This window comes from Phaenicophaeus curvirostris, chromosome 1, assembly GCF_032191515.1.
Source record: "Phaenicophaeus curvirostris isolate KB17595 chromosome 1, BPBGC_Pcur_1.0, whole genome shotgun sequence".
In the NCBI taxonomy this organism is placed as follows: Eukaryota; Metazoa; Chordata; class Aves; order Cuculiformes; family Cuculidae; genus Phaenicophaeus; species Phaenicophaeus curvirostris.
Genome location: NC_091392.1, coordinates 194,053,248 through 194,075,754, shown reverse-complemented (window position 1 = coordinate 194,075,754; position 22,507 = coordinate 194,053,248). Strand labels below are relative to the sequence as shown.

General features: G+C 55.0%; 3 protein-coding genes across 9 annotated transcripts in view; 2 read left to right on the top strand and 1 right to left on the bottom strand.

Annotated features, from left to right (window-relative positions):
• Positions 1–596: 596 nt before the first annotated feature.
• On the top strand, positions 597–3,733 carry NEU3 (neuraminidase 3). 4 transcript variants are annotated; one of them, XM_069883309.1, is made up of 4 exons: positions 597–760; positions 1,641–1,712; positions 1,815–2,057; positions 2,202–3,733. In XM_069883309.1, the coding sequence occupies exons 2-4, from the start codon at positions 1,686–1,688 to the stop codon at positions 3,174–3,176; spliced, it is 1,245 nt and encodes a 414-aa protein (XP_069739410.1). In that variant the 5' UTR covers positions 597–760; positions 1,641–1,685; the 3' UTR covers positions 3,177–3,733. The 4 variants fall into 4 exon arrangements, with proteins under 4 accessions (XP_069739410.1, XP_069739409.1, XP_069739408.1 ...); XM_069883308.1 differs by having other exon boundaries at positions 748–780; positions 1,818–2,057; XM_069883307.1 differs by having other exon boundaries at positions 748–780.
• Positions 3,734–9,104: 5,371 nt separating this feature from the next.
• On the top strand, positions 9,105–16,381 carry P4HA3 (prolyl 4-hydroxylase subunit alpha 3). 4 transcript variants are annotated; one of them, XM_069883349.1, is made up of 13 exons: positions 9,105–9,679; positions 10,662–10,804; positions 11,143–11,363; positions 12,093–12,242; positions 12,327–12,378; positions 12,571–12,728; positions 12,813–12,989; positions 13,931–13,989; positions 14,169–14,328; positions 14,836–14,898; positions 15,181–15,249; positions 15,845–15,941; positions 16,133–16,381. In XM_069883349.1, exons 1-13 carry the CDS (start codon positions 9,579–9,581, stop codon positions 16,201–16,203), a joined length of 1,521 nt encoding a protein of 506 aa, XP_069739450.1. In that variant the 5' UTR covers positions 9,105–9,578; the 3' UTR covers positions 16,204–16,381. The 4 variants fall into 4 exon arrangements, 3 of the variants coding, with proteins under 3 accessions (XP_069739450.1, XP_069739449.1, XP_069739452.1); XR_011339713.1 differs by having other exon boundaries at positions 9,108–9,679; positions 13,925–13,989; positions 14,841–14,898; positions 16,133–16,173; XM_069883348.1 differs by having other exon boundaries at positions 9,109–9,679; positions 13,925–13,989.
• A 3,738-nt stretch (positions 16,382–20,119) lies between these two features.
• PPME1 (protein phosphatase methylesterase 1) overlaps positions 20,120–22,507 on the bottom strand; it is a 34,517-nt gene continuing 32,129 nt past the window's right edge. Inside the window, exon 14 of the mRNA XM_069883357.1 lies at positions 20,120–22,369. Within this exon, the coding sequence (XP_069739458.1) occupies positions 22,351–22,369 (19 nt within the window). The 3' untranslated portion in view covers positions 20,120–22,350. The remainder of the gene's footprint in view (positions 22,370–22,507) is intronic.

Here is a 22,507-nt window from a genome sequence, read left to right as displayed (position 1 = left end):
GGTTTTGTCCTGAAATCCTGTTCCGTTTTGGGCAAGTTTTTTACTCTTTGAGCCAAGATTTTCTTGCCTTGGCCTGCATGCCTGCCTTTCTGGTTCTGCCACCTCTGGGTGGTTCCAGGAGGAGGATTCACCCACAGGAACCCTCAGAAGGAGAGACGGGCACCCGCTCTGCCCTGGCCTCCTCCCTTTTGCCCTGGCAGCGCTTCATTGAGCCGCTCCGAGCCGTGTAGCTGGCAGGAGGGTTTTGCCATTTGCCTTTCACCAATGCTGCCTCTCCCTTTGTGCGTTAGGAATTCAGGACAAAATTCTCCTGTAGAACAACCGCACACTCGCAAACAAGTTTTCTGTATCTTTGTATTTTTGTGCCGGGGTTGGAGGGGATGTTTTATATTGAAGCCTTTTCTGCGTTTGGGAGGAAAATAAACCTCTGCTCTATGTTTGCGTGCGGTTCTTGTCCCCAAGGTGAAAAGAAGGACCACGAAGAGTTTTTCCCAGCCGGGACCGTCCCTGCTTGCTGGCTGCCTCTTTCCTCTTGGCATCTCTACCCCCACGCGTCCATCAAATGGCATTTTCTAGAGGAAAAGCGCCTCCTTTTTTTCGCAATAAAAGGGGAGAACGAGTATTACCCGCCTCCTGCAGCTCCTCGGGAGCGGGGCGGCCGCTGAGCCGCTTCCCCGCCCCGCGGGGGCCGGGCCGGGAGCTGCGGGAAGGGGCGGAGCGGGATGGAAGCGGGGCAGCGGGATGAAACCGGGGGAACCGGGTATGGAACCAGGGGATTGGGTATGGAACGAGGGAACGGGGTATGGAACTGGGGGAGCGGGGATGGAACGGGGGGACCTGGGATGGAACGGGATAGACATGTGGGGTGTAGGGGAAGGGGGGATACAGGGGGGATGGATGGATGCAGGGAGTCGGGCTGGGAGTGCAGGGGGTTTATGAGGGGGGGAGGGACATGGGGGTCAGTGCATGCAGGGAGGCAGGTTAGGGGTGCAGGGGGAGCTATGGGGGGATGGGCACGGGGGAAACACGGGGTTGCTGGATGGAGAGAGTCAAGGCAGGGGGTGCAGGAAGGGTGCAGGGGGAAGGTTGTGGGGCTGAGCACGAGGAGGGATACGGGGGGTCAGTGGGTGCGGGGAGTCAAGCTGGGGGGTGCAGGGGAATGTACAGGTGGCATGAGGGTCAAAGTATTCTGGGTGTCAGGCCGGAGGGATGCAAGGGAGGTGCAGGGGGAGCTACAGGGGTATCCAGGCCTGGAGACCAAGTGCACGGGGGCTCGGGGCATGCAGGGAGTTGGGCAGGGGTACAGGGGTCATCGGCCAGCGTCTAAGTGGGGGGGACAGGACAGGAGGGGTGATCTGGGTGGGAGAATTGGGGGTGCATGGGGGGATCAGGGCCTGGGGGGTGCATGGGCAGAGGGGCTCTGTCCCAGGGACACCAGGGGTGCTGAAGGGGATGGGGGCTTGGGGGCCCTGGGGGTGCAGAGCCCTCGGGGACAGCCTGGGAGGTGGCAGTGGCAGAGACAGGAGCGTAGGCAGAGGGGAGCCCCGGTGGTGCAGCAGGATGGAGGGACGTGGGGACACCAAAGACAGGCAGGGCATCGAGGTGCAACCCTACTAAGGGGCTGCACTCTCACTGCCCAGCTTCCACCCTGCTCAGGCCCCAGCAGGAACCTGGAGGAGGCCACCATGTCCCAGCCCATCACGTGCCTCAAGGTGAGTTCCCAACCCTATCCTTCCACCCTGGGGAGCATGAGGGTCACCCTTCTCTTTTGCCAGCATTTAATCCTTTCTCATCTGACTTTCCCACCCTGCCAGCAGCAGGGAGATGGTGGGGAAAGCCCCTGCCTGCCATCGCCTCCACCAGGCTCCCCGCACATCTTCCTGCAAGAGACGCTGTTTCAGCAGGCAGGTGGGGTCACCTACCGCATCCCGGCTTTGCTTTATGTCCCCCCCACTGCCACCCTCCTGGCCTTCGCTGAGAAGCGCTCCTCAACCAAGGACGAGGACGCCAAGTATCTGGTGCTGCGCCGCGGCTGCTGTCGTGGCTCCTCTGTTGAGGTAAAAAAACTAACCTGGGCTGTAGGAACAAGCTGCAACCACCATCACTGCAGGCTCATCCCCAAGAGTGATGCTGGGCAGTTTCAGGGTGCAGCAGCACTGCTGCATCCTGCGGCTGAGCCTGGTTTTCCTCCTCTTTGGCAGTGGGGCCCAATGGAGGAGCTGTCAGCATTGGTGCTGCCTGACCACCGCACCATGAACCCCTGTCCCCTCTACGATGCAAAAAGTGGCACCATCTTCCTCTTCTGCATCTGTGTTAAGCGAGGAAAGACGGAGCGCTGCCAGATCTGGAGGGGCTGCAGCGCTGCTCGCCTCTGTTTCACCACCAGCACCGACAACAGCCACAGCTGGTCGCCACTACGGGACGTGACGGATGAAGCCATTGGCACCGACCTGTCCCGTTGGGCCACCTTTGCCGTGGGGCCGGGCCACGGGGTGCAGCTGGATTCGGGGCGCCTGGTCGTGCCAGCGTACACCTATTACATGCACAGGTTCTTGTGTGGGCTTGTGCCGCTGCCTTGCTACACCCGGCAGCACGCCCTCGTCTTCTACAGCGATGACAGCGGGTGTAGCTGGCACAAGGGCGAGCTGGTTGGTGGCGAGCAGACCGGCGAGTGCCAGGTCGCTGAGATCAACGGGAGCGATGCCCGTCAGCCCGTGCTCTACTGCAATGCCCGAGCGCTGCGAGGTTGCCGGGTTGAGGCGTTCAGCACTGACCGTGGGCTGGGGTTCGAGCGCTCAGAACAAAGCAAGGTGCTGGCTGAGCCCCCGCAGGGTTGCCAGGGCAGCGTGGTGAGTTTCGCCCCACCAGGCAGCACGGGGAACGCAGAGACGTGGTTACTCTACTCCCACCCCACTGACCGGCACCGCCGGCGGGATTTGGGCATCTATCTAAACCCATCGCCACTGGATGTGGCAGGGTGGAGACACCCCTGGGTGCTGCGCCCTGGGCCAGCCGGTTACTCCGACCTGGCCGTCTGCCCCGATAGCATTTTTGGCTGCTTGTTTGAATGCGGCACCACCAGCACCTGTGATGAAATCGCTTTCTGCCTCTTCACCCTGAAAACCTCCGACCGTGGTGAGGACAACCCGAAGGCTTCTAAAATGGACCCATTTTAGGGGGATGGTCACTCCCGACCGCCGGTGGCTGGAGCCAGCAGGCATGGCGCCACCGGGACGTCACTGGGATGTTTTGGATGTACAGGAGGAACATCATCACGTAGCTTTTATTAACGCTTGGCTTTTTAATCACCCATCAGATAGCTACCTGGAGGATCTGCTGTGGGTTGTCTGGGGCGATGCTGGTGTGGCATCTGAAATACTGCTGCTTCACCAAAAATTCAGCACTTTTTTACCTGGTAGCAGAATAAAAGCAGGTGTGATAGCAGCTGGTCCCCGGGGGAAGAATAACCAAAAAAATGGCTGTTTATTTCAAAATATCAGTGATTCCTGTCTCTTCTCCATGTGACAGAGAGAGAATTTCCTTTTTTAATCATTTTTTAATCTCTTTTTCTTCACATTCCTAGTTCAGGCTGAGTTTCACCCCATATTCTCATGGGATAAAGCACTCAAATCTCAGGGCCTTTTTATTCTGCTCTATGGGGGTTGTGGCATGCCCATAGTGTCAATGACCTCACATCCCCATGCTGCTGTCAAATAAAATCCTTTTAAAACAGGTGAAGTCCAATCAGTTTTGGGAAAATCCCAAGAGAGACGACCCTCCAAGGGTAGGATGTGGGATGACCTCAAGCATTGTCGCCTCCTGCTCCATCCTACCACTACGTTTTGGGCACATAGCACCTGGAAGAGAAGCAGAGATGCACATGGGGATACAGGGCAGGGTGGATATTGGTCCCAGTATCCCCATCTTACTGGCAGTGCCGGGGACAGCCAAAATATCTCATGGGCAAAGCAGCAGCGGCCAGTCCATTGGGCACAAGGATGGGTGCTGGTGAGGTTGGCATCACCAGGGGATCCTTGGGGGGTGTCGGGGGCCAGGAGCAGGATGGGCATGGTGTGGGGAGCTGGTGTTTCCTGGGGTTGTATTTATGGGGTTTGGCCCTGGGGAGATGGGGTTTGGCAGCAGAGGGAGCTGCTAGATGGGGTTTCATGAGGCTTGGTCTGCTCCAGCAGCTGCAGCGGGGACCTGGAGGACAGTGAGGCGGGTGAAGAAAGCACTAGAATTTGGGGCAGGGGGGTTGTCCGGCTTCTTGGGGTAACTGGTGGGGAAGGGGCTGAGTGATTGGGATGTGGGACACAGTGGTGGGGACATGGCACACAGTGAAGTGATGAGGACATGCAACATAATGATGGGGTTATGGGATGACTGAGTGACAGGGACATGAGACAGCAGGGCAATGGGACGTGGGACATGGCTGTGAGATAGGAATGTGTAACATGGAATGATGACAACATGAGACATGATTGAGTGATGGGGACATATGACACAGAATGGTGAGGACAGATGTCCGAGCGATGGGGACATGCAATACGGCATGAGTGGGACATGGGACGTGGCTGAGCAATGTGGACATGTGACATGGAATGATTGGGACATGTCTGAGCGATGGGAACGTGGGTTCTGGTTGAGTGATGGGGACATGGGACATGGTTGGGTGGCAGGAACTTGGGGCACATTGAAACATGGTACCCAGACCCTGGAGTGGAGGATCTCAGATCAGTGCCCACCCCAAGTCCTGCACACATCATGCTCCTACAGCCATTATGCCCTTGCACCCATCACGCGGCTGTGGCGCAGGACGAGGCTGGTCCCTCAGCATGGCTGTAGCCACCCTGGGAGAAACTCAACTTCTCTTGGCTTTTCCTTTGGGAATTCATAGAATCATAGAATAACCAGGTTGGAAAAGACCCACCGGATCATCGAGTCCAACCATTCCTATCAAACACTAAACCATGCCCCTTAGCACCTCATCCACCCGTGCCTTAAACACCTCCAGGGAGGGTGACTCAACCACCTACCTGGGCAGCCTGGGAATCCTACTGATTACTGTAGAAATGCCCTGCCACTAACTGGCAGTCCTTTTAGCAGAGGGGCTTGAGGATGTGTTTAGGGTGGAGGCTAGAATCAAGGATTAGGGGGGGAATGTAGACACACACACACTCCCACAGCATCCCCTCAGGTACCACACTGAGGTATTTCCCTCAGACTCCAGTTAAGCATCTTTTGACTTTATTTTCACTGGATTTGGCAGCAGCTGAGCAAGTGCCACTGCTCCTGACAGCGCCTCGTGTTGCTGCCACCCCCCTCCCTACCTCCTCTTGCTGCCTTAGGGTCATGCTGCCCAAGGATGGCTTTGCCACCCATGGGGGCTGTGTCCTCATGCCCACGCCGGCAGTTCAGTCCTGGGGATTGGCACTGCACGGCCGCCGAAACTCCTGCCCGTGCTCATGGATCCATTTATTTGCCACTGGAAGGGACAAGGACAAGGGCCCTGTCTGCCTCTGTCCCCCATGCGCCCCTCTCTGACCCTGCTCTGACTTCAGTGATGTGTTTTCCTCTACTATTCAGGAATTCTTCTAGGTTCCCAGCCCCACCACCAGCGGAGCTGCCCTTCCAATCCCACGTCACTCTGTGGTGACATCCAGCACCATCTCTCACCCTACTTGTCCCCGGCTAGGACAGGGCAGCCGGCGTGCAGGGTGTCCCCGTCACCATCCCCGTTCCTCCGCAGGTTCCACCAGAAAAGAGCTGCATTCTGAAGAGCAGAGAGGAGTTTGGCACCCCTAAAGCAGAGCTAGGAGCCCTGGAGTTTCACCCCCCAAAACAGGCAGAGGCCCAAGGGTTAGGGTTTGGAAACCCTAAAACAGAGCCAGGAACCCCAGAATTGTGGTTTGGCACCCCAAGATAGAGCTGGGAGCCCTGGAGTTGGGTTTGGCACCTCAAATTAGAGCCCAAGATTGGATTTTGGCACCCCAAGACAAAGCGGTGAGCCCGGGAATTGGGTTTGGCACCTCAAATTCGAGCCCAAGATTGGACTTTGGCACCCCAAAACACAAACAGAAGCCTCAGGGTTAAGATTTGGCACCCCAAAACAGAGTCTGCAGCTCTAGAGTTGGGGTTTGGAACGCCAAAATAGAGCTGGAAGCCGCAGGATCGGGGTTTGGCACTCCTCAAAGGGAGCCAGGAGCCCCAGGCTGCATGTTTGGCATCCCAGAACAAACCAGGGATCCCTGGGGTTGGGGTTTGATGGCTGTACGGTCTTGGCCACAACGCCCTGTGGGAGATGCGACACAAGAGAGCAGCGTCTGCTCTTCCCTGCCCCCAGGAGGGCTCGTGCGGGTCCCCCTCACCTTAACCACTGGCACACTGACGTTAGCGTAGATGAAGGCAGTCGAGCCGCCGGCTTCCACCGCACTCAGCTGGAAAAGGAGCAGAAAATATGAGCCATGGCCTTCCTCTCCCCGTGTGATACGGCTGCTCCACGTGGGGAAACCAAGGCACAAAACCTCCCTCGGTCCCCAACCACATTTCCTTAGCTACAGCATGGCACGAGCTCTTAAATACTCTGCAGACGTTGCCACTTAACACCCCACCCCAGTCTGATTTAGGGCTGCCCTCACCCACCTCAAACCCTGTTCACTCTGACCCATACAGACAAGCAAGCGCAGGCGTCTGCAGGGCTGGATTGAGCCTGGACTCACATAGATCATGACTGTGGCGATCCTGTTGCCCGACTTCATTCTGTAAAGGGGGCTCTTCCTGGACTGCCCCAAAGAGTGAGGAGGTGGGCACAGTCAGTCCCATGGGGATGCTCAGTCCCGTTCTGATGTGGCTTGGCCTGGAGGCACCTCACATCATAACAGCACCAAGCTCCATCCAGGGAAATCCCTCCCTCTCCCTTTTTTAACCTGCCCTCCTCATTCCCTCCCCTCTTTCCTCCCTCCCTTCCTTCCCAGGAACATCCCAGGCACCAACCCCAGGGATCACCATCCCAGGACTGCCCCCACCCTCCCCTTCCCCTGTGACCATCCCAAGTCCACCTCCAGGAACAGCTGAGGGCATATCCCAGAGACCACCTCCAGGAACATTCCAGGATCTCCATGGGGAGTACTCTAGGGCCCACCTTTAAGAACACCCTGGGGACCACTCTGGAGACCACTTTCAGGAACATCTGAGGGACTACTCCAGAGACCACCCCAAGGACCATCTCAAGAGCACCACAGAAGCCACCCTGGCCACCGCCCCATGGACCACCCAAGCAGCTCCCTGACCGTGGCGTGGTCGAAGTGCGGCTCGTAGTGGCCTCCCAACCCGTAGTTGACCACCTGCAGGTACTCCGCGTAGGGTGGCCGCAAGTCCAGGCCAGTGACCGCAGCGATGCGCTGCTCCAACGCCTGCACCACCGGGTCAGCGGTGTCCTTCAGCCAGGCACTGCGGGAGCACCCCACCTTCAGCCACGCAAATTCACATGTGGCTGGGCTTAACCTTCGCAGCACTGCTGAGTGTGAAGGACCCAGGCCTCCCCAGCACAGCTTCACTGCCACCTTGGTGGTGGCAATGGGGCCATCGTGGTCCCACTGGCTGGAGGACAAAGGAGGGGTGGATACTACCTCTTGCTTATCCGGTACTCGGCTTTCTGCTGCTTCTCCCCAGAGGCAACCACGGACCTCTGCAGCTGGAGGACACACGGTCAGGGGGATGTTCATAGAATCATAGAATCATCAGGTTGGAAAAGACCCACCAGATCATCAAGTCCAACCATTCCCATCAATCTCTAAACCACGCCCCTCAGCACCTCATCCACCCGTGCCTTAAACACCTCCAGGGAAGGTGAATCAACCATCTACCTGGGCAGCCTGTTCCAGTGCCTAATGACCCTTTCTGTGAAATATTTTTTTCCTAATGTTCAGTCTAAACCTCCCCTGGTGGAGCTTGAGGCCATTCCCTCTTGTCCTGTCCCCTGTCACTTGGAAGAAGAGGCCAGCACCCTCCTCTCTACAACCTCCTTTCAGGTAGTTGTAGAGAGCAATGAGGTCTCCCCTCAGCCTCCTCTTCTCCAGGCTAAACAACCCCAGCTCTCTCAGCCACTCCTCATAAGGCCTGTTCTCCAGCCCCTTCACCAGCTTTGTTGCTCTTCTCTGGACTCGCTCCAGAGCCTCAACATCCTTCTTGTGGTGAGGGGCCCAGGACTGAACACAGTATTCGAGGAGCGGTCTCACCAGTGCCGAGTACAGAGGGAGAATAACCTCCCTGGACCTGCTGGTCACGCTGTTTCTGATACAAGCCAAGATGCCATTGGCCTTCTTGGCCACCTGGGCACACTGCTGGCTCATGTTCAGTCGCTGTCAACCAACACCCCCAGGTCCCTCTCCTCCAGGCAGCTTTCTAGACAGACTTCTCCCAGTCTGTAGCACTGCACAGGGTTGTTGTGCCCCAAGTGCAGGACCCGGCATTTGGCCTTGTTAAACCTCATGCCATTGGACTCTGATCTGTTTTTCCCAGGAGGCTCCGGGGGGTTGGATTTTCTTGACTAGGGGTGTATTTTGGGCTGTCACGTGCCCTGCGTGCCCACTCTGATGGAGTTTTCTGCAAAAAGAGGGGTTTTTCCAGGGTGAGAAAGCATCCACAGCATTGGTGGAAACCCAGAAGGAGATCCCCGACCCACTGCCCCGCTGGGACAGAATGGAATGGGGACAGGACAGGGTGGGAACAGGATAGGAGGGGGATGGACAGCGTGGAATTATGACAGGACAGAGAGGGGATGGGGCAGGATGGGGATGAGCAGGAGGGGGACACGGAAGATGGGGCTCGGGGCTGGGAAGAGGGGGGGCAAACAGGATGAGTCCAAGGCAGGAGGGCGACAGCACGGAATTAGGGACAGGGACAAGCAGGATGGGGACAGGCAGGAAGGGAGCAGCAGCACCGCTCCCAGCCCAGAGCCAGCGTGGCGGACCCGGGGCTCCCCCATCCCCAACCCCCGCCCCGATCCCTTCATCCAAGGCGGCGCTTCCCCGCCCCTCCTCCCCGCCCAGTCCCGCCGGCGGCGGCTGCAGCGGGGACTGGGAGCACTGGGAGCACTGGGAGCACTGGGAGCACCGGAGGCGCTGGGACGGGGAGTGCTGAGGTCACTGGGGGCACTAGGAGTGCTGAAGTCTCTGGGGGCATTGGGAGTGCTGGGATAACTGGAGGCACTGGGAGTGCTGAAGTCACTGGGGGCATTGGGAGCTCTAGGGGCACTGGGAGCTCTGGGAGCACTGGGATTGGAAGTACTGAAGTCACTGGGGGCACTGGGACTGGGAGTGCTGGGATAACTGGGTGCACTGGGAGTGCTGAAGTCACTGGGAGTTCTGGGAGCACTGGGATTGGGAGTGCTGGGATAATTGGGGGCACTGAGGGCACTGGGAGCACTGGAACTGGGAGTGCTGAAGTCACTGGGGGCACTGGAGCTGGAGGTGCTGAGGGTACTGGGAGCACTGGGGCCACTGGGACTGGGGGCACTGGGGCTGGGGGCACTGCTGGTGCTGCTGCCGCCCCCCGCCCCGGCCGAGACCTACACGTCGATGCTGAGCGTGCGGAGGGCGCTGGGCTCCGAGGGCCACCTGCTCCGCCAGCTGCGAGCCTATCTGCGGGAGGAGAGCGCCCGCCTGCGCCGCCTCGCCAGGTACCGGACCCCCTCGCGCCATCACCATCCCGCGTGGGTGCTGCCACACAGCGCGGGGAGCAGCTCTTCCCTCCGCATCCCATGGGTGGGTGACAGGCAGGGGCATTAACTCGGCCCCCCACCCCCTCCCAGCACTCATTTTTTGGGGATTCCTCTTAATAGGAGCTTGGGGCATCGTGGGTGGCTCCTTGAATCCTGTGTTCAGTTCTGGGCCTCTCACCACAAGAAGGATGTTGAGGCTCTGGAGCGAGTCCAGAGAAGAGCAACGAAGCTGGTGAAGGGGCTGGAGAACAGGCCTTATGAGGAGCGGCTGAGAGAGCTGGGGTTGTTTAACCTGGAGAAGAGGAGGCTGAGGGGAGACCTCATTGCTCTCTACAACTACCTGAAAGGAGGTTGTAGAGAGGAGGGTGCTGGCCTCTTCTCCCAAGTGACAGGGGACAGGACAAGAGGGAATGGCCTCAAGCTCCGCTGGGGAGGTTTAGGCTGGACATTAGGAAAAAATTCTTGACAGAAAGGGTCATTGGGCACTGGAACAGGCTGCCCAAGGAGGTGGTTGAGTCACCTTCCCTGGAGGTGTTTAAGGGACGGGTGGATGAGGTGCTGAGGGGCATGGTTTAGAGATTGATGGGAATGGTTGGACTCAATGATCCCATAGGTCTTTTCCAACCTGGTGATTCTATGATTCTATGTGGAGCACAGCCAGGATACTGCCCTTTGCCCCCAGCCATGTCCCAGGAGCCAGACAGTCCCCTGGGCTGGGGACTGGGGATGTGGGTCACAGCATCCCCAAAGGCACGCGGCATCGCCACATACTCACCAAGGATGGGGGTCCTACCAACCCTGATGGGATTTCCCCACCTCTGGCTTGGCCAAAAACTGGATGCTGGGCCAAGGCTGCTCAACTATGGGGAGGCTCAGATCCCAGACCCCACACCAGGGGTGCCACCACCTGGGAGCATCACTCAAAGTGTCTGTTTTGTAGGTTTTATGAGAAGGTATGGGCACTGCACCAGGACCCTGAGGCCTCGGTGGACAACCCCTTGCTGGCCTTCAGCCTCATCAAGCGTCTCCACTCTGACTGGCCCAACATTGTCTACAGCGATGAAGCCTCTGAGAACACCCAGGGTACCCAGGAAAGGGCAGGGGGCTGCTCAACTGCATGTCCTGTGTCACCTGGACAGAGGCAGGAGGTGATGGGGACCTGTTGGAGGAGCAGGGGAATGGATGGAGATGCAGGAGAATGGATGAAGGAGCAGGAGAATGGGCGGAGAAGCAAGGGAGTGAGAGAAGGAGCAGGGGAATGGAAGAATGAACAAAGGAATGGGTAGAGGAGTAGGAGAACAGGTGGAAGAGCAGGAGAATGGGTGGAGGACCAGCATGTGGGATCCCTGGGGATGGATAAGGCTGATTACACTCCAAAAGCTCATTAATCCCCATGCGTGCACCCCATTACCTCCTCTCAGCATTCCATGCTGGCTTCAAGGAGGTGGAGCACGAGCTACCTGGAACGGAGGACCTGGATGGGGCTGCCCAGGCACTGATGCGGCTGCAGGACGTCTATGGGCTCAGCGTCAAGGGCATGGCCAACGGCATCTTCCAGCGAGCTGGCACCAGCTGCCCACCCCTCTACAGCCCTGGACGGCGCGTCTCCCTCTCTGCCGATGACTGCTTCCATGTGGGCAAGGTGAGGGTGAACCTCATCTGCTCTCCATAAAGCTTTTCCAGCCCAGGATGCTGCTTCCATAGGGACAGGCATTGGATTTTCTTCTCCCATGGATGTGGAGGGGGCCCTCTGACTCAGTTCACAGGCATCCACCCGCCTGCCATCGCCTCTCAGCTCTCGCCCAGATAACCAGGCTTGCTGCTTTGTGGCCCCGTGGGAGGGAAGAGCTGAGCTGGTGGCCCAGGGCAGATGGAGTTTCCTCCTTCCTAGGGTAAAAGTTGGTCTGTAAATCCCTGGGAGAGGATTTGGGTGTTTTGATAGAGGTTTTTGTTCAGGGTAAAGTCCTCAGGGTGTCACTGCAGAGCAGAGACAGAGTGTTAGAGCGTGCGATGGGACAGCATGGGATGGAGGTGGGTGTGCAGGTGGAGATGGGGATGGGAATGCAGCAGGATGGATGGAGACAGGACAGGGAAGGAAGGAATGGAACAAGATGGGGATGGCATGGGAGGGAATGGGGAGAAGGATGGGAATAGGAAAGCAAGTGGATGTGATGAGACAGGACTAGTGGGAATTGTGATGGGATGGGTTGACATGGCATAGGGATGGGATAGGATGGGGTGGGACAGGGCAAGATGAGACAAGATAGGGACAGGGTGAGAGTAAATGGGGACTGGGATGAAAATGGTGGTGGGGGTAGGATGGCATTGGAAGGGGGCGGATTGCGGGTCCAGGCGGTGCACTGCATTGCAGGTGGCCTACGACACAGGTGACTACTACCACTCCATCGCATGGCTGGAGGAGGCTGTCAGCCTCTTCCGCCTCTCCTATGGCAGCTGGAACCCTGAGGACCGCAGCAGCCTGGAGGATGCTCTGGACCATCTCGCCTTCTCCTACTTCATGGTATGGGTGCGAGTCCCATCCTCATTCCTGTGGTGCCCAGCAGAGCTGAACTGTGCTCACTTGCTCTCTGCTCACCCCCTCTAGGCTGGAAATGTCTCCCATGCCTTGAGCCTCTCCAAGGAGTTTCTCCAGTACGGTACGTGAGGCAACCTTGGATGCAGCAGGAGGTAGGGAGAGGATTTGGGATATGCCCATCACCTCTGCACCACACCAGCCTTCTTCACCCCATTTCTTGCCCCCATGTGGGGAAGTTCTCCAGTGACTGGTGCTGAGGGAAGTGGGGGTGATAGAGACAATAGCCTTTTGAGTGACACCACTCCTCTGGCAGACCCCAGTAATCGAAGGGTGGCAAGGAACGTAGCCAAGTACAAGAAGCTGCTGGAGACAGGGACGGTGGCGAGGGCCGTACCTCTGCAACGCCCCAACAGCACCCGCCTGCAGAGCCGTGATGCCTACGAGGAGCTGTGCCAGCGCCCAGGGGATCAGGTGGAACTGGCAGGAGGGGTGCTGTGGCCCCCACCCCAGCACTGTCCCCCCTCTCACACCTTCCTTCGTTGTCTCTCTCTCCAGCCAGCCCCAGAGCATCTCCCACACCTCAGCTGCTCCTATGAGACAAACGGCAGCCCGTACCTCCTTCTCCAGCCTGCCAAGAAGGAGATGGTCCAGATCCAACCTTACGTGGCTTTGTACCATGATTTCATCAGCGATGCTGAAGCTGAGACCATCAAGGGGTTGGCAGGGCCCTGGGTGAGCCATCCCCAGGGCTGTCCCGGTCTTGGGAGAGGGTACTCCAAGAGCTGGTGGTCCAGCTTAGCTCCATCTGAATCCCCAGTAGATTTTGGGAAGAAATAAGTTCCATGCATCTAAACCCAGGCAGGCTTGACTTGGGGACACTCAAGGGCATTCAATCCAACTGCTTCCATCACCCCAGTGGAACACCTGGGGTGGGGATGTTTGGCAACTAGTTCGTATAAACCCAACAATTTCAACGTCAGCCGGGTTCCCTGCTTGGCGTGTGGGTTCTCATATGCAACAGTGTGCCCAGGTGGCCAAGAAGACCAATGGCATCTTGGCTTGTATCAGAAACAGCGTGACCAGCAGGTCCAGGGAGGTTATTCTCCCTCTGTACTCGGCACTGGTGAGACCGCTCCTCGAATCCTGTGTTCAGTTCTGGGCCCCTCACCACAAGAAGGATGTTGAAGCTCTGGAACGAGTCCAGAGAAGAGCAACAAAGCTGGTGAAGGGGCTGGAGAACAGGCCTTATGAGGAGCGGCTGAGAGAGCTGGGGTTGTTTAGCCTGGAGAAGAGGAGGCTGAGGGGAGACCTCATTGCTCTCTATAACTACCTGAAAGGAGGTTGTGGAGAGGAGGGTGCTGGCCTCTTCTCCTAAGTGACAGGGAACAGGGTGAGAGGGAATGGCCTCAAGCTCCACCAGGGGAGGTTTAGACTGAACATTAGGAAAAAAATATTTCACAGAAAGGGTCATTGGGCACTGGAACAGGCTGCCCAGGTAGGTGGTTGAGTCACCTTCCCTGGAGGTGTTTAAGGCACGGGTGGATGAGGTGCTGAGGGGCATGGTTTAGAGATTGATGGGAATGGTTGGACTTGATGATCTGGTGGGTATTTTCCAACCTGATGATTCTATGATTCTATGAACATCCCCCTGACTGTGTGTCCTGCAGCTGCAGAGGTCCGTGGTTGCCTCTGGGGAGAAGCAGCAGAAAGCCGAGTACCGGATAAGCAAGAGGTAGTATCCACCCCTCCTTTGTCCTCCAGCCAGTGGGACCACGATGGCCCCATTGCCACCACCAAGGTGGCAGTGAAGCTGTGCTGGGGAGGCCTGGGTCCTTCACACTCAGCAGTGCTGCGAAGGTTAAGCCCAGCCACACGTGAATTTGCGTGGCTGAAGGTGGGGTGCTCCCGCAGTGCCTGGCTGAAGGACACCGCTGACCCGGTGGTGCAGGCATTGGAGCAGCGCATCGCTGCGGTCACTGGCCTGGACTTGCGGCCACCCTACGCGGAGTACCTGCAGGTGGTCAACTACGGGTTGGGAGGCCACTACGAGCCGCACTTCGACCACGCCACGGTCAGGGAGCTGCTTGGGTGGTCCATGGGGCGGTGGCCAGGGTGGCTTCTGTGGTGCTCTTGAGATGGTCCTTGGGGTGGTCTCTGGAGTAGTCCCTCAGATGTTCCTGAAAGTGGTCTCCAGAGTGGTCCCCAGGGTGTTCTTAAAGGTGGGCCCTAGAGTACTCCCCATGGAGATCCTGGAATGTTCCTGGAGGTGGTCTCTGGGATATGCCCTCAGCTGTTCCTGGAGGTGGACTTGGGATGGTCACGGGGGAAGGGGAGGGTGGGGGCAGTCCTGGGATGGTGATCCCTGGGGTTGGTGCCTGGGATGTTCCTGGGAAGGAAGGGAGGGAGGAAAGAGGGGAGGGAATGAGGAGGGCAGGTTAAAAAAGGGAGAGGGAGGGATTTCCCTGGATGGAGCTTGGTGCTGTTATGATGTGAGGTGCCTCCAGGCCAAGCCACATCAGAACGGGACTGAGCATCCCCATGGGACTGACTGTGCCCACCTCCTCACTCTTTGGGGCAGTCCAGGAAGAGCCCCCTTTACAGAATGAAGTCGGGCAACAGGATCGCCACAGTCATGATCTATGTGAGTCCAGGCTCAATCCAGCCCTGCAGACGCCTGCGCTTGCTTGTCTGTATGGGTCAGAGTGAACAGGGTTTGAGGTGGGTGAGGGCAGCCCTAAATCAGACTGGGGTGGGGTGTTAAGTGGCAACGTCTGCAGAGTATTTAAGAGCTCGTGCCATGCTGTAGCTAAGGAAATGTGGTTGGGGACCGAGGGAGGTTTTGTGCCTTGGTTTCCCCACGTGGAGCAGCCGTATCACATGGGGAGAGGAAGGCCATGGCTCATATTTTCTGCTCCTTTTCCAGCTGAGTGCGGTGGAAGCCGGCGGCTCGACTGCCTTCATCTACGCTAACGTCAGTGTGCCAGTGGTTAAGGTGAGGGGGACCCGCACGAGCCCTCCTGGGGGCAGGGAAGAGCAGACGCTGCTCTCTTGTGTCGCATCTCCCACAGGGCGTTGTGGCCAAGACCGTACAGCCATCAAACCCCAACCCCAGGGATCCCTGATTTGTTCTGGGATGCCAAACATGCAGCCTGGGGCTCCTGGCTCCCTTTGAGGAGTGCCAAACCCCGATCCTGCGGCTTCCAGCTCTATTTTGGCGTTCCAAACCCCAACTCTAGAGCTGCAGACTCTGTTTTGGGGTGCCAAATCTTAACCCTGAGGCTTCTGTTTGTGTTTTGGGGTGCCAAAGTCCAATCTTGGGCTCGAATTTGAGGTGCCAAACCCAATTCCCGGGCTCACCGCTTTGTCTTGGGGTGCCAAAATCCAATCTTGGGCTCTAATTTGAGGTGCCAAACCCAACTCCAGGGCTCCCAGCTCTATCTTGGGGTGCCAAACCACAATTCTGGGGTTCCTGGCTCTGTTTTAGGGTTTCCAAACCCTAACCCTTGGGCCTCTGCCTGTTTTGGGGGGTGAAACTCCAGGGCTCCTAGCTCTGCTTTAGGGGTGCCAAACTCCTCTCTGCTCTTCAGAATGCAGCTCTTTTCTGGTGGAACCTGCGGAGGAACGGGGATGGTGACGGGGACACCCTGCACGCCGGCTGCCCTGTCCTAGCCGGGGACAAGTGGGGTGAGAGATGGTGCTGGATGTCACCACAGAGTGACGTGGGATTGGAAGGGCAGCTCCACTGGTGGTGGGGCTGGGAACCTAGAAGAATTCCTGAATAGTAGAGGAAAACACGTCACTGAAGTCAGAGCAGGGTCAGAGAGGGGCGCATGGGGGACAGAGGCAGACAGGGCCCTTGTCCTTGTCCCTTCCAGTGGCAAATAAATGGATCCATGAGCACGGGCAGGAGTTTCGGCGGCCGTGCAGTGCCAATCCCCAGGACTGAACTGCCGGCGTGGGCATGAGGACACAGCCCCCATGGGTGGCAAAGCCATCCTTGGGCAGCATGACCCTAAGGCAGCAAGAGGAGGTAGGGAGGGGGGTGGCAGCAACACGAGGCGCTGTCAGGAGCAGTGGCACTTGCTCAGCTGCTGCCAAATCCAGTGAAAATAAAGTCAAAAGATGCTTAACTAGAGTCTGAGGGAAATATCTCAGTGTGGTACCTGAGGGGATGCTGTGGGAGTGTGTGTGTGTCTACATTCCCCCCCTAATCCTTGATTCTAGCCTCCACCCTAAACACATCCTCAAGCCCCTCTGCTAAAAGGACTGCCAGTTAGTGGCAGGGCATTTCTACAGTAATCAGTAGGATTCAGAGTGAACAGAATGGCTAGAGTGGACCAAAGCAGAGACAGCGCACTACCCTCACTCAGATAACCTCCGGCAGTGTCTGCCTGCATCTCTCCAACTGTACAGCCCCATGCTCTGCTCTTGTCCCAAGAGCAGCGTGGACCCCCTCTCCTCTGTCTGGGACACCCCAGAAAGGGAGGTTGATCCCTGTAAGAAGAGACTGCAGAAGGCGAAGGCGGCTGCTGCCTTCCAGCTGCCCTGGCCCCCAGCCTGCCAGCACTCAGACCATGCTTATACAAGTGCTGCTCCCCTGGGGCTCCAAAAACAAGCTCCCTTTCTCTGGCCTGACTGCAGTACCTGCGTGACTGGAAGGCAAAAAGAGGCAGCAGGGCTCCCCGGCAGCGCCTGGAGATCAGGCAGGGAGCCTGCGCTACTCTCCCCACACAGTTGGGTTGGGGAACAGCTGGGATGGAGTGAAAGGCAAGCTGGAAAATGCTGTCAGCCCTCATGCAGAAACTTCCCAACTCTGCATTCATCCAACCTCATCTCTGTGATGTCTGGATAAGGTTAAAGAACTCCTGGGTGGAGAGACTGAGGGTACTGCAGGTTGAGGAGACCAGTTCCCACCCTGGTCACCTCTCAGCCTCTTTGCCAGCTGGAAGGAAAAGGACAAAACACACAAGGCAGACATCTTCTAGGGCTCACCCCACTTTGGGGTCAAAAAAGAGCATTTATCCCTCCCTGGCTCTGTTTACCCAGCACCGATTTAACTCTTCTGTAGGCAAAGAGCAGCAGGGAACGAGCTGTGAGCAGCATTTGGGCAGCAGGAGCCAGAGCACCGGGAGGGCGCTACAAGAGCCTTTTTGAGCTCTGTTAAACCTCCTTGAGTGTTAAGCAGGGTTAATTTCCCCTAATTAAGACAGGAACAGGAACCCCAGCATCCAAAGTATTACAAACCAGATGGTTCAACACAGCACAGGTTATTTCACAACCACAGCAGCATGATTTATTACTTTGAGATGTTTCTGTACGTGTGGGAGGGGGAAAGCTGTGGTTAATGCATCCCCCTCTCCCCACACTGGAGCACGGAGAAGTGATGGAGGAACATTTTGGATGATGAGAAGCTTCCATGAGTCACCAGAAAACCCAAGGCTTGGGTCTGGCCCCAGGGATGTCCAAGGAACAGCCAGATCGACATAGTTCCAACACAGGCTGCTCCGAGGAGCCCTGGTACCACAGCTGAAGGGAAAGGAGGAGATCCTACCCCAGGCTTTTCACAAATGCTTTATTGGTAAGCAAGAGAAACAGACACTGAACAAGACAGGAACAGGATGGGGTTGACACAGGACACAGAGCGCGGCCTCTGGAAATACACACACACATTTTCCTTTTAGAAACAGCAGCACATATAAGAGGTCACCCCACCAGACTGGGAAAGCTTAGCCTAAACCAGCCAAGCATCCAACAGCGAAGCTCAGAGCAAACACCCAAATCTCAGACATCGTGCCGAGGGTGCAGCGGTACCGGACGGATCACGGCGGATGACAGCCAAGGGAGGCAGGTTTGGGCAACACAAATGGCAGTTTCATGTGAGCAGAGCGCCAAGCTCAGAGATGGGTGTTACAATGCACCAGGGCCAAGTTTTCTTGGAAAAGGCAACCCATAAACTTTCTCTTCGACCTTACCTGAATATCCAAGCTCTAGATTTCCAGGAGTGTTGCACACCAGTTCAAACCAGTGAATGGCTGATTGCCAGACACCTCTGAAGACCTGTCCTCCCGGGCCCTTCCCCACCCAAGATGAAAGGCAATAGCAGAGGTGAGGAGAAACGTCAGGGATAAAGCCGAGGAGGTGGAGAACAGCACAAAGCTGTTTGCTCTCTCCTGCTCCAATACCTGCTGCTGGGTGCTCCCCTGTTCACTGAAGACCCTGTTGAATGTGACAGCACACTGATAAAACTTTTGAAGTCCTGGGATAGTCTTGCTAAAAGAGAAGCTGTCATATGATTTTACTCTACTGCAATTGCTCAGCCCTGCCCTGCAGGGAGAGGAAAAGCAAGGAGGTTCCCTCTGAACTGCTTCCCCACAGTATTTACTGGGCTCCTGGTGTTACCAGTATAGATAGATGGGGTCTATCACAACAACACCACCCTGACCATAAGCTCAGTAGTCAGGCAGGAATAATTTCACCATCACCAGCGCAGATTGAGGTGGGAGGAGGTCTAGGATTTTGCAAGGCTTGTGCTACCAAGCACTGCAGCATTCCACCTTTCCTAGGTCATCTCAACACTGCCTTGCAAATCACAAACAGGTGGAAAGCAAAGGTGGAATGGGCTTTCTCAGGTTGCCCAGTCCTTTCCCCTTGCCAAAAGGGGAAAACCAAACAAAATCAATTACCTACAGCTGCATCCTTTCTGAAAACCCAGCTGGACAGACCAAGGACCTCTGTATCACTGCAGGGATTTTTAATTCTTTACTATAAGCCTTTTTTCCTTTTTTTGAGAGGGTGTCTCGGTTGCACAGAAAGTGATCTCCAATTGCAATAAGCATCAGTATTTTTATGTGGCTTTGATATCATCTCCCACCCACTTCATATCTGGACCAGGACAGGCTGAAGATAAAGGCAAGGCTGAAAAGAAGAGTGAGCTCCGTACAGCAGTGCGATTCAGCAGCCGCATCACCAGCCAGTGTCTGTGTCTGTACAGGTCGATCATTTAGGTCACTAACAGCACCTCCAAAACACCAGCACCTGTGCTGGCTTAAGCATGTGCACAGAGCAGCAGCTGAGTGCTGCATTTGCAGGCTCTGTATTCGAAGCAAAATTACACACTTGGGGAACAGAGGAAACATCTTTTTCCAGCAATTTCAATGCTCCAGGAACTTACAAGTCACCAACAGTTTTGTCCAGTGCACACGAGCTGGCAAAACCTGCCCTGGGTCCAATTTGAAAAACTTAAGAAGTGAACCCTGCAAGAAATCAGCCTCCCAAACCGCACCTCCTGCTCCTGCCAAGCTTTGGGATTTTCAGTTGTAAAAGTTTCCACTGAACCTCAATCCAGCAACTGGAACAAAAGCAAGAGAGATTTCTATTTAATCAAAAGTGCTGGAGTAAAACCAGCATCCTTTGAACGCAGACAGCCTCCTCCTGTTTATCTGCTTTTAAGAGACAGTACAATGCTGCAGGCTGGGGAAAAATGCAGTGAAAAGCTGGCCGTTAGGGAGGATTTTCTAGACAACCCCATTTTACATGAGTCAAAGAAAACATTTCTTCTCTCCGCAGCTACTTTTACCACAGTCTGTGCTATCCTTCACCTAAATAGGATTGATTTCTGCCTGTAGCTCCTTAAAAAGGGATGAGAAACTGCAACAGGAGCTTAATATTTTTCAGACAAAAGTACAATCACAAAAATGCGGCTTGACACAGCTGAAAGGAACTCCCTCCTCCACCCACATGCGATCACTGCCATCCCTGTAGTCACCTTTTTGAGAAGCCAGTGCTACACAGGTCCCTGAACGGTTACCTATTCCGTGCAGTCAGGACTGAGAAGCTTGGCATGGAGCAAACGCCACATTAAATAGGCTGTTGAAATATTTATTTTATCAATCACTTCTCAAATGTTAACAACAAAATATAATTCTGGGGAGCCCACGGGATTCAGAAAACAGTCATTCATTTTCTAGTGGTGCTTCTACAGAATACAAAACTGATTTTCTTTTGCTTTCCATGGAGGGTTTTGGGTTGGTTTTTTTAATGATCTCACAAACCGTAAAAGCAAATGAAAGGAATAACATTAGGGGCAAATGCGAGGAGATACCGCAACAAATCACTCAAAGCCAGATCCTCCAAGTTACTTCAGCATGGAGGAATGTGACTTTACCAAGATCATTCATGAGTAGGACAACAGGCACATGCTTAACTATCCCATGAAGTGAGACTCTGGACATACACACTGTATTACTTAATCTCTAAGAATCTGAACACAGGAGTCATCTGGAAAGGACCCAGGATTTTGCCAATCATTAGGATACAGCCAGGGAAAGTGCGGTTTTGCATCTCAACTACTGAAGATCCATTTAATCGAATCAGCAACTGAACCAGGAGTGGACATTACATCGAGGTCACAGTAAACTAATGCAATAATTAACATGGTGACTTACAGAGGAAAGCACCAGGAGCCAGCAATTGCTCTTTTAACACCTGAGTGCCAATGGCCAAAGTGCCAGGAGAGAGGAGAGCTCTCCGGAATGAGGCCTTCTTGTCTCTAATTCAGGCATTTCCCACCCTGATGTGTCAGAGAAGGGACACCGAGCAAGGCCACGACTGCTGTAGCCAGGGCTCACATGCGAATGAATCAGGGGAGATGAGTGGCTCTCCATCAAGGTAAACATTAACGTTAAAATGGGCTTTGCCAGCTCTTCCTTTGCCCCACCTGCACCTCTCAAATGCCAAGAATTCACAATGGCTTTTATCACAGGATGTACATCACAGCTTCCAAATCAGGCCAACAACAGAACTCTGCCTCAGCAAAACAGTGTTAAAATACTGCTTTCATCATACAGCATCAAAAGGTTATGGACACAAAGGGAAAAAAATCCAAACCATATTTTGGACATTCACCAGCAAATTATTCAGAAAAACTACTCCAAAATGTGTCTGCTTTTAAGCTCAAGAGTGATTCTTAGGTGAAAGCAATCTGGCAAACAGTATGTTGATAATTTAACCCTGAAGAAAAGCTTTCTGTGTAATAACTGCATTTGCATGGAAATATGGAAGGCGGGTAGCAAAACAATCTAGGAAGTGACAGTGAAACCAAGGTCTTTTCTCCAGTCCTGAGGGGAGCATAACACAGCAGCTGCTGCCTACACCTCTGCACCGACATCAGCAGGACTGACTCCAAGCTCTTCCAGGGTTTTATCTACTGCATTCTTGCATTTTTTCATCCCAAGGTGCTAATCTCTGCTCAGTTGTGTGTGGCAGCTACAAGGAGCGAAGCATAAACACATTCCAGGCACAGAGAACAGGGACACTGCCTGTTGACCACGTTCTTACTGCTGCTCTTGGGTCTTCCCCACAAAAGCAGGCCAAGACTCCCCTGCCTGTTATGTGTCTGCAGTAGATAGAGTTATCCAGGGTATTTTTCTCAGTGAGAACTTGAAACAAGTATTAGGAAAGCTGCAAGACTCTGAAATGAAGCACATGGTCCCACCTTGTCTTTTTGTTCTGCAGTCCTGTCCAAATGTGCACAGGAAAGTAGCATCGAGGCTCTTCCCAGAGTTTCACCCATAAGGCTGGCATTGGTGAGACGAAACCCAAGCTTTCAGCGAAGCCAATTCCTCAACTGCTTTAGGGTATGCAATGTGTATATAAAACACAAACCTAAAGGGTACTTCAAAGACGATTAGATGATTCCATAGAGAAATCCTGAAGCTTTTGGCTATGCTGCAATGCCCTTGGTGGATCTGGACTGCCAACAGCCCCTTTGCAGTTGCGTCCAAGAAAGCCTGAGAACTGATGGAGATTGGTATGATCAACTACTTGGGATTTCAGGAGGTCTTTCCTTCTGGCAGCAGAGAGGAGCCCACTTCCAAGGGCCTGAAGAGCTTTTCATGGTCTTCAGTACAAGCTGCTTCCCAACAAGGAAGTCCCTAAGCATTTACACATTCTGGAGAACTAGTTCTAGGGGATGAATCTCACACCAACTTCTCACTGCTGCTGAACTGGAGAGATGAAAGGATATGGATACATCACAGTGGCCTCTGGTGCAGTTTATTTACAACAGGATTCAGTGCTGGAGAACACCAGGGTATTAACAAGCAGGAAACACACTAGGAGGGAAAACGGAGAGTGGAAGAAAGGTCACATGTTAAAATCAAGGTATTCTCTGCTGATATTTGGCTCTGCAATGTCCTAAGTTTAGTTGATTACCCAAGGTAAAATAAAGCCAAAAAGAGTCTATCATGCAG